The 11,750-nt window shown below is 37.2% G+C and overlaps 1 protein-coding gene across 1 annotated transcript; it reads right to left on the bottom strand.

Moving 5' to 3' along the window:
* Nucleotides 1-1,246: 1,246 nt before the first annotated feature.
* LOC102821579 (glycerol kinase-like) lies at nucleotides 1,247-2,908 on the bottom strand. Its single transcript, XM_006868022.1, has one exon. The coding sequence runs from the start codon at nucleotides 2,906-2,908 to the stop codon at nucleotides 1,247-1,249; it is 1,662 nt and encodes a 553-aa protein (XP_006868084.1).
* Nucleotides 2,909-11,750: the final 8,842 nt, after the last annotated feature.

Here is an 11,750-nt window from a genome sequence, read left to right on the forward strand (position 1 = left end):
GGTTGTGTGTCTTTGAGTCAGCTTCAACTCATAGTGATCCTATATAGGGTTTCTGAGGCTGTAAATCTTTATGGAAGCAGAAAGGCTCATCTTTCCCCTATGGAGTGGTTGGTGGATTCAAACTGCTGACCTAGTAGTTAGCAGCATAACTCATAAGTCACTGTACTATCATAGCTCCTAAAAATGTTTACTGAAGTCCTTCCCCCACCCCATCATATATTCAGATAAGAAAGTTAAATCAAAAGGTAAGGTATGCAAAATATAATTAAATACATAATACATTCTATTTTATTTGATTGACATAGAACATATACTTAAATTTTAAATGCTAACTCTTTGAGGAAAACTTTCTTCTAGTTAATAATTTGCATAATCACTGCCCCAAAATGTATACAGTTGTTTCCCCCAAACTATTTATATACACAGTGGTCCACTTAAGACCAGCCACTTTGAACTGCAAGGTCAGTTTGAACTGCAAGGTCAGCAGTTCAAGCTCACCAGCCACTCCTCGGAAACCCTATACAGGATCACAGTGGGTCAGAACTGACTCAATGGCACTTAACAACAAAACGTTATATATACAAAGTAAAAAATATAAAAAGAAGAGGTGAAAAGGAAAAACAAACAAAAAGTATCCTTCCTTATAAGATCCAGTCAGTGAATCAATCAGTCTATGTTAATTAGTGAAAGTGTGTATAAAATGTCTGAAGAATTTCAATTTTGGCAAATCATTTTCAGTCAAAGGTCTACTAGATTTCTATTTTAAGAATTTAGTAGAGGTTTCTATTAGACATGCAATGAAGATGTTGTAGTTTCCCTAGTGTCTAGAAAACCATGGGTATCTATTTTTTAAAAGTCCCTCAATTTTATTAGTTTAGTAAGAAGAACCTTTTAATGAAGACTGTGTGGTACAGAGAATGAAATCCTGATCCATTAGTGTTTTAATATGTTTGATGAAAAGTTTAATGAGGATCTGAATTTATCCTAGATGGGGGTCGACTCCAAATGTGATCAGTCCAACCTTAGCTGCTGAGTTTTAAAAAACCACACCAGATGTTTCTGTACTGTTCTCTGCACTGCATTTTCTTTATTTCAAGCCACAGGTCTACTTTGGAGGGTCATGCAGCAGGTGGCTTATAAATGAAATCAGAGTCCTTAAATAGTGTCAACACAGTAAGAGCAAAGTTGCTGGATTCTCTTATTTTGTGAAATGCTCGCATCTTGGGAATTCACGAATTGGTATTATTTACGGAATACCTGAGATGTACCTTGCTCCAATTAACATTACCATGCTACTCACTATAAAAAAGCCCAAGGGCAGACTACCAAAGATATTAAGATCACCACTTTCAGAAGACTGAGTTGTAACCCAATCCATTGACTTCATCACAGCCTTTTTCCACGTAGAATACCGAATTTCACTTTCCTCAGCTTTGATCTGTGGTTCAAACCGTTCCATTGTAACTGCTGACAAATCCTCAGGTTCTAGACTCCAGACACAGACTCCTTCGGCTGCCCCGGCTGCCATGGCAGCGCCCAGGGCAGTTGTCTCAGGCATTGAGGGCTTCACTACTGGAATATTCAGAATGTCGGCTTGAAGCTGCATAAGAATTTTGTTGCTAGTCATTCCACCATCTACCTGCAAATGACTGAGTGGAATTCCACAATCACGATTCATGGCATCTAAAATCTCTCGGGTTTGGAAACAAACAGCTTCTAATGCAGCAAAAGCAATATGACATTTATTGGTGAACTGAGTCAGACCACAGATTATCCCTCTTGCACTGGGCTTCCAATAAGGTGCATATAACCCTGAAAATGCTGGGACAAAGTAGCAGTCATAAGAAGTACCTACTACTTTAGCAAGTTTTTCAATCTCTTCTGATTTGCTTATTATTCCAAGATTGTCTCTCAGCCAGCGAACAGCAGCACCAGCTATAGCTACAGAGCCTTCTAATGCATAATATACCGGTTTGTCTCTGCCTAGTTTGTAAGCCACTGTGGTCAGAAGGCCATGATCAGAAAATACACACTGACGGCCTGTGTTACAAAGTAAGAAACAACCTGTTCCATAGGTGTTTTTAGCTTGTCCATCTTTAAAGCACATTTGTCCCACTAATGCAGCAGACTGGTCTCCCAAGCATCCGGATATAGGCACACCTTCCAAAGCCCCGGCTTTCATGATGCCGTAGATCTCAGAAGAACTCCGGACATTTGGAAGAATAGCCATTGGAATTTCAAAAAAGTCGCAGAGCTCTTTATCCCATTCCAAAGAATGAATGTTAAAAAGCATTGTCCGACTTGCATTTGTGACATCTGTGCAGTGGACACCTCCTTTGGCTCCTCCAGTCAAGCTCCAAATAAGCCATGAATCAATGGTCCCAAAAAGAGCTCTGTCTTCTTCAACAGCTTTTTGAACTTTTCTGACATTGTCAAGAATCCAACGAAGTTTCACTGCGCTGAAGTAGGTGCTAAGTGGAAGGCCTGTCTTGGACTTGAGAAAGTTATTATTTCCTGGGATTCTTTTACTAAGATTTTCAACAGTAGACTGGGTTCTTAGATCCAGCCACACCACAGCGTTGTAGAGAGGTTCTCCAGTTAACTTGTCCCAGATGACGGTGGTTTCCCTCTGATTGCTGATACCGATCGCTTTTATGTTGGAAATATCAATATTGAGCTCGCGAAGTTTCTCACACGTTTTCTCTATACACTCGTAGACAGACTGCAGAATTTCCTTCGGGTCTTGCTCCACCCATCCTTCTTTTGGAAACTCTTGTTTTATTTCTACTTGATGATGACTAAGTAGTTCCGCTGTTTTTGAATTGAAAACCAAAAAACGCGTGGAGCTGGTGCCCTGGTCCACCGCCCCTACTAAAGGCCCCAAAACTGCTTTCCTCGCGGCTGCCATGGAATCAACTTCTGATCCTCTGGCGTTCTCTTTCGTTTCCTGGGTGACCACGGTGGGTAGGAGGAGGGGCGAGTTGCGAGACAGCTTGTGAGGCCGCACGTGACCGCTGAACAAATATGATCAAGAATTGATCGTATGGTATCTCTTGAAATGATTGAGCCACTGATCAATTCTTTTTGGTACAGTGACTCTGTGTTCTTTTCATCTTCTTGAGGGCTTTCATGCATCAGTAAATATTTTGCCCACGTTGTTGTTGTTGTTAAGAGTTGTGTGTCAAGTCGGTTCCGGATCCTTAGCAACCCTGCTAAGGAGGAGTTGGTGAGTTTGAACCTCTGACCTTGCGGTTCAAACCGACATTGCAGTCCAGCCCATTAACGTACAGTGTGATACCAGGACTCCATCAATAGATTTGCCCATAGAATCCTTCAGTGTTGCTGGTGGAGGCTAGAAATTTTTCTTCAGTTCTTCCAGTTTGAGATATGCTGAGCATGTTCTTCCTTTTCGTTTTCTAACTGCCGATTTTATGTATTTCATTGTAATATTTTGTCTTCTTGAGCTGCCCTTTGACATTTTCTGTTCAGCTCGTCTATTTCATCATTTCTTCCATTCACTTTAGCTATCTACTTTCAAAAGCAAGTTTTAAAATCTCTCCTGACATCCATCTTGGTCTTTTTTGTTTATTGACTTTTTAGTGACCTTTTGCTTTCTTCATGTATGATAGTCTTGATGCTGTCCCACAGAATAATCTGATCTTTGGTAATTAGTATTCAGTGAATCAATTCTGTGTTTAAGATTATCTTTAAGTTCAAATGGAATATACTCAAAGTAATATTTTGTTTCTTGTGGACCTATTTTGATTTTCTTCAATCTTGACCTGAACTTGAATATGAGCACTTGAGGGCTTGCTCCACAAGAGACTTCTGGTCTTGTTTTCACTAATGATTATTGAGCTTTTCCACCATCTCTTCCCACAGATGTAATCAATTTGATTCCTATGTATTCCTTCTGGTGTATTCCTCCTTATATATAGTCAACAATTATGTTCTTAAACAACACATTATTTGCAAAGAAAGAGTTGTTGGTTCTCCAGAATTCTCTCATGTGATCTTTAGCTTCAGTTTTAATTCTAAGACCATATCTTCCTACTAGTGATCTTTCCTGTTTGCTTCCAATTTTTGCTTTCAAACCACCAGTAATTATCAATATATCTTATTTGCATGTTTGATCAATTTCAGACTGAAGAAATAGGTAGAAGTCTTTAGTTTCTTCATCATTGGTTTTGGTAGTTGGTACATACATTTGAATTATAATTGTATTAACTGGTTTTCCTTGTAGATGTATATATATTATCCTATCACAGACAACATTGTGCTTCAAGATAGATCTTGAAATGTTGTTTTTGACAATGAATGCAACACCATTCCTTTCGAATTTGTCCTTCCTGGAATAGTAAACCGTAAGACTTTTTTTATTCAAAATGACCAGTACTTATCCATTTCAGCTCACTAATACATAGGATATTGATATGTATGCATCCCATTTCATTTTTGATGACTCTGAATTTTCCTAGATTCAATACTTTGAACATTCCAGGTTCTGATTATTAATGGTTGTTGGCAGCTGTTTCTTCTCATTTTGAGTCCTATCCCATCATCAGATGAAGGTCCTGAAAGCTTTGCTCCATTCATGTGATTATGGTCAATTCTAGTTTGAGAACGCAGCTTTTTCCTAGTCATATTTTACATGCCTACCAAATTGAGGAGCTGATCTTCCAGCAGTAAATCAGACAGTGTTCTACTGTGGCCAGTCTCTCGGAAGTAGACCACCCATTCCTTCATTTTTGTCTTTTCTTAGTCTGGAAACTCGTCTGAAATCTGTCCACCATGTGTGACCTGCTGACATTTGAAACACTGGTGATAAAACTTTTAGCATCACAGCATCCCACAAAATACCACAATGTGACAGACCACTGGGGCTATGTGAATATAACACATTAAACTGTGAAGTTTCTCATGATTGAATCATGGACATTAAATGTGACTATGTAAAACATTAAATTAAAAGACAATAAAAGAAATATTAAAGACAAGTACGTGATTGATTGCCAAATAAACCAAAGCATCAATCCCTTTTTGAGGACTTATTAGCATTACAGCCATTATATTAATCTTTCCCATTACAATAATTCTTCTTACAGTTCCATGTTTATAAAGTTTCATAGGAAAGCACTACTACTAGAGAAATCATTTTTGTGACTTTCTCAGAGCAATGAGGAAAGATAGAAGATGACAGATTTCTATTATTAACAGCTGCAGAAGCTCTTGTTGTGGTCCCTAGTTGGACATTTTCTCCCAATAGCAATTATATTATGTCTTCGTTTGCTGTAGCAGGTGTTGCAGCATGTGGGACAATTTGGTATTGTTGACAGCTCTGATCCCATTTGTTGGCAAAGTAAGTTTGTTTGCCTCATTCTTTGAGTCATTTCACTCATTAGGGTCCTCTAACGAGCCACTAAAGACACAATGATCCTCTTGAAAATGTCTTTTACCATAAGCATGCATTGGGGACCTGATACTGATTTACAAAATGAATGGAAAGAGCCCAAGTAGTGTAGTGGGTTATGAGTTGACTTGCTAACCATAAGGTCAGCGATTTGAATCTACCAGCAGCTTTGTGAGACAAAGATATGGCCTTCTGCTCCCAAAATGATTTACAGCCTTGGAACCCAATATATGGTTACTATGAGTCGTAACTGACTCAATGATGAACAACCACCACCCCACCACCACCATCATCTATAAACTGTCTTTCACATAGAGAAAACAAAAGTGGAAAAGAAGAACAGTTTCATTAACCCTGTCTTCAGAATTGTGTTGTACAGCAGGTATTGGCCTCTCCCACTTGGTCCTAGATAAACTCTTGATTCTGAAAACATGCTAACTGCCCTGAATACATGTATTCGGAATTCAAGAAGTTGTAATATCATATAAAATAGTAGGTTTACTACTAAATCATACTTTTCTGAATTTCTCTTTTTGGTTTGGTGTTCTCTACATTTTCACATTACTAATATTATGGGGTTCTGGTATGGTGCTGTGGGCTAATGTGTTAGTCTGTAAAGTCATTTGAACTGCAAGGTCGGTGGTTCAAGCTTACCAGCTGCTCCTTGGCAACCATATACAGGGTTGCCATCGGTTGGAATTGACTCCATGGCACTTAACAACAACAACAGCAATATTATGGGCATCAGAACACAATTATTTTCAGCTTTACTGATCATGGACTTAGTGCTCTTTACAATAATTATGGAATTTCTGCCTTTGGCTCAGCAATCTGTTAAGTATCTTATGAGGAGGATTTATCTGAAGTTTTGGCAAAATTAGTGAAAACTGAAATATAAAAGCAGCAAGAGTTTGTTTATCTACCCATTCTTTCTTCATTCAGCAAGATAATAGACAATTTGTGTGTGCAATTACTATATGAAAGGACCCTATTTTAGATGCCGAAGACAGGAAGCACAAAAGACATGGTCCCTGTCTTGCCAGAACTTAATTGTTTGAAGGAAGCATTTAGAATGTAATATTAAACAAATCATTACAATAAAAGGAGTGTATTTCCACAGTGGTGGGGAGGGGTCAGGATGTGATATGGGCTAGTAAAGTGTAGAGAAGAACAGAAATATATAACATAATCTCCACTAATTAAAAATGAAATAGAACTGCATTTTAAGAATTACAGCATTTGGATTATTAAATTGGAAGAATTAAGAATGACTAACAAGAAAAATCAATATTAAAATGACTCTTTGGGGTATTAGAAAAATACCATGGGGTTTTTCACAGAAAAAACAAACAAACAAACATTACTACCAAGTGGATTCCAATTCATGGTGATCCCATATGTGTTCAAGTAGAATGGTGCGTCATAGATTTTTCAATGGCTGATTTTTCAGTAGTACACCATAAGACTTTTCTTCCAAAGTACCGATGAGTGGGATTGCCTACAAACTTTAAATAGCCACACATGTTAAATTGCTGCATAATACCTGTTCCCAGAATGTTGCTGTTAAGTGCTTTCATGTCGATTCCAGCTCATAGCAACCTATGCAAGGTTTCCAGGAGCAGCTGGTGGGTTTGAACCTCCAACTTTGTGGTTTATAGTCCAGTGCTTATCCTACAGTGACATAACAGGAATGTATTCCCAGAATCATGCTTGAAAATGATGGTGCACACTGACATAGCATTTAATGCATGAACATTCTTATGGAAACAGAGAAAATGTTGAACAGCTGAGGATAAGTCAAAGAGCACTGCTATCAAATCATTATTGTTATGTGATTAGGTGACTTCAAGTTAGTTCTGACTCATAATGACCCTACACACAAAAGAATAAAACAGTGCCCAGTCCTGCACCATCCTCGTTGTTACACTTGGGCCCATTGCTGCTGCCACTGTGCTAATCCATATGCTTGAGGTAGTTCCTCTGTTTTGATGACCTTCCACTTTACCAAGCATAACATCCTCCTCAAAGATCTGATCACTCTTGATAATATGTCTGAAGTATGAAAGACAAAGACTGACTATTTTGGCTTCTAGGAAACATTTTGACTGTACTCCTTCCACCACAGATTTGTTTTTTGTTCTGGCAGTCCATGTGGTTTCAAGCAAAATGAGGATTTTTACCACTTCAGTGTTTTCCCCATTTTTATTATTTATTGGTGCTTCATCATATAATACCTCTTGCAATAGTTGAACATTGACTATTTATTTTTGTAACAGTAATTCTGTATTCTTTCTATCTTATTTGGATGTTTTTGTGTCATTCAATACTTTGACTTGGAATCCTTAAATATTTCAAGTCAACTCTTAGATATTTTCTTCAGTTCTTCCAACTTGAGAAATGCTGAGCATATCCTTCCCTTTTGATTTCCTAACTGCAGGTTTTTGCACATTTCATTATAATACTTGAATTGGTCTTCTAGAGCTGTCCTTTGAAATTTTCTGTTGCTGTCTTTTATTTCCTTATTTCTTCCATTCGCTTTAGCATCTCTGTGCTGGAGAGCAAGTTTCAGAATCTATTCTGACATTTATTGGTGTTTTCTTTCTTTCTTGTCTTTCTAATGACCTATTGCTTTCTTCATGAATGATGTACTTGATGTCATCCTACAACTCTTTTGGTCTTCAGTCATTAATGTCTAATGTATTAAATTTGTTCTTGGATGGTCTATAATTCAGGTGGGATATCTTCAAGGTAATATTTTGGTTCTTGTGGACTTGTTTTAATTTTCTTTATCTTCCTCCTGAACTTATATATGAGCAATTGATGATCCATTCCACAGTCAGCCCCTGTTTAGGATGATGATACTAAGTTTTTCCATCTCTTCCCACATTTGTAGTCTTTTTGATGATTGTGTATTCCATCTGATAAGGTTCACTTGTACAGTCACATTTTATGCTGTTTAAAAAGGTATTTTCAATGGTTAAGTCATTGGTCTTGCAAAATTCTGTAATGTGTATCACCAGCATTATTTTTATCATCAAGGTCATACTTTCCAACTAGTGATCCTTTCGCTTGGATTCCAACCTTCACGTTCTAATCACCAGTAATTATCAAAACATCTTGATTGCATACTTGATCAATGTCAGACTGAAGAAGTTGCTTGAGTTCTTCAGTTTCATCATCACTGACATTAGTGGTTAGTGAGTAAATAGTGGTATTCAATGGTCTTCCTTATAAGCATATAGGTATATACTATCACAAACAGTGTCATATTCAAGATAGTTCTTGAAATGCTCTTTTTATGATGAATGCTTTGTCATTTCTCTTGAATTTGTCATTCCCAGCATAGTAAATCATATGATGGCCAATGCTAGTCTGTTTCAGCTCATTAATGCCTAGGACTGATTTTTGTGTTTTCTATGTCACTTTGACAATTTCCAATTTTCCTAGATTCATACTTCTTGCCATGTTCTGGTTATTAATGGATGTTAGTAGTTGTTTCTCCTCATTTTGAGTTGAGCCCATACAGCAAAAGGTACTAAAAGCTTTATTCCATTTGCATCATCATGGTCAACACTACTTTGAGGAGTCAGCTCTTCTCTAGTTGCCTTCTAACCTGAGGGGCTCATTTTATGGCACTATATCTGACAATACTTTGTTGCTATTCATAATGTTTTCATCTTCTGGCACTATATCTGACCATATTCCATTGCTATTCATCAGATTTCCAGTAGCTTAGCATTCAGAATTAATTTGCCTTTCCTTCATCCTAGTCTTAGACAGGAAGTCTTCGCTGAAATCTGTTCACCATGGGTAAGAATAGGTGACCCCGCTAGTATTTAAAATACTGTTGGCGTAACTTCCAGCATGAGAGCAGTAAACAAGCCACCACAACATGAGAAACTTACAGCAGAATGTTCAGTCAAATCATAGCTATCTTTATTAAGCAAGAATATAAAAATATACATTTATTAGTTCTCAACATAGGCTCCATCTAGGTCAAGGGTGCGGAACTTCTGGCCTGCTAGCCATATAAGGCCTACAAATTGTCATAAATTTTGGTATGTTTAAACCCTCCATTGCAGTCAATCTTATTGAGGATATTCCTCCTTTTCAGTGACCCCTCTATTTTACCAAGCATTATGTCATCCTGGGACTTATCTCTCATAATACTATGTCCAAAGTACATGAGACAAAAGCATGCCATCCTCCCAAGGAGCATTCTGGCTGAAACTTTTCTAAACATATTTGTTCATTCTTCTGACAGTTCATGGTATTTTCAGTATTCTCTGCCAACATCATAATACAAAGGCATAAATACTTCTTTGGTTTCTGTATTTATTGTCCAGCATTCACATGCATATGAGGCAACTGAAAATACCAAGACTTTGACCAGGTGCACCTTAGTCTTCAAAGTGACATCTTTGCTATTTTAACATTATAAAGAGATCTTTAGCAGCACACTTGCCTAAAGCAGTGTATCGTTTGATTGTTTCATAAACACTGATTATGAATCAAAGTAAAATGAAATCCCTGACAAATTAAAAACTTTCTTTGTTTATTAGTCCAGCTGTGCGAAATTTTGTTTTCTTTAGGCCGTGGTGTAATCCATATTGAAATCTGTATTATTTGATCTTCATTAATAAATATTTCAAGTCCTATTCACTTTCAGCACACAAGGTTGTATAATCTGCATATCTTATGCTGTCAATGATACCTTCTCCAATCTTGATACTGTATCCTTTGTGTATAGTCCAGTAATGTATAAAAATTTCCTGAATGAGTGTGTGTGTATGTATATATAATATTGGGATCTAAGGAAGAATCTAAGGAGTCCTGGTGTGGTGCTGTGGGCTAATGTGTCAGACTACAAAGTCATTTGAACTGCAAGGTCGGTGGTTCAAGCTCACCAGCTGCTCCTTGGAAACCCTAGACAGGCTCGCTATGGGTTGGAATTGACTCGATGGCACTTAACAACAACAACAACAAAGGAAAAAGATAGTTTGGAAGGTAAGATGCAGTGACTTTAATACAGGAGAATCATAAAAATATATCCCAAGTTAACATCTGTGCAGTAACCTTGAAAGCAATTTATCCAAATTAGAAAAGAATGTTCTGTGAAAACAAAAAAAATTAAGGTTTATACACAGTAACAATAAACCACATTTTAAAGACATTAGATATCTTAGTGCCATGCAGATGGCATATGCTTCTTCTATAAACAATAACAACAAAATTGTTAATGAGAAATTCGAGAAGGAAAACAAAGCTATAAAAACAATTCCAGATTCAAAATATAAGCAAATTACTATCACATTTTTTATTTATTAAACTTCATTTATGTAGTTATATGACTGGGCAGGGGAATGTACTAGTGAAGAATATGGACAAAGTCCCTACGTTTATGGGGTTTATGTTCTGTTGTTTTCAGGTGCTATCAAGTTAGTTCTGACTCTTAGCTACTGTATACACAACAGAATGAAATCCTGCCCAGTTCTGCACCATCCTCACCATAGTTGTTACACTTGAGCCCGTGGCTACTACCATTGTGACAGTATGCTTCTCTGGGGTTCTTGTTTTCACTGACTTTCCACTTTACCAATCATGATTTCCTCTTCCAAGAACTGGTCCCTCTTATTAATTATGTCTGATGTATGAGAGACAAAGTCTCGATATACTGGCTTCTCAGGAGCATTCTGGATGTAATTGTGATGAAACAGATTTGTTTGTTCTTCTGCTAACCCATGGTACTTTTCGTATTATTCTCCAACAGTATAATTCAAATATAGTGATTCTACTACAGTCATCCTTATGCATTGTCCAACTTTCACATACATAGGAGGCTATGGAAAATACCATTGTTTGGGCAGGCACACCTTAGTCCTCAAACTGACATCTTTGCTACTGAACACTTTATAAAGTTCTTGTGCAGTAGATTTGCATACTGAAATATGTAGGTTGATTTCTTGACTACTGCTTCTATGAGTGTTGATAGTATATCAAAGCAAAATGTAGTCTTTGACAACTTCATTCTCTTATCCACTTATCATGATGTTATTTACTGGTTCCATTGTGAAGATTTTTTATTTCTTTACATTGAGGTGCATTCCATATTGAAGGTCTTTGATTTTCATAAGTCAAGTATTTTAAGTCCTCTTCTCTTTCAGCAAGCAAGGTTGTGTCATCTGCATATGGCCTGTTGTTAATGAGTCTTCCTTCAATTCTGATGCCATATTCTTCTTCATATATTACAACTTCACAGAATATTTGCTCAGCGTACAGATTGAATAAGTATGTGAAATAATTCAACTCTGTCACACACCTTTCCTGATTTTAAACCATT

The sequence above is a fragment of the Chrysochloris asiatica genome, unplaced genomic scaffold, assembly GCF_000296735.1.
Source record: "Chrysochloris asiatica unplaced genomic scaffold, ChrAsi1.0 scaffold00114, whole genome shotgun sequence".
NCBI classification, from domain to species: domain Eukaryota; kingdom Metazoa; phylum Chordata; class Mammalia; order Afrosoricida; family Chrysochloridae; genus Chrysochloris; species Chrysochloris asiatica.

Bases quoted from the DNA above. Each gene is read 5' to 3' on its own strand.
- LOC102821579 (XM_006868022.1), bottom strand. From the start codon at position 2,908: ATGGCAGCCGCGAGGAAAGCAGTTTTGGGGCCTTTAGTAGGGGCGGTG.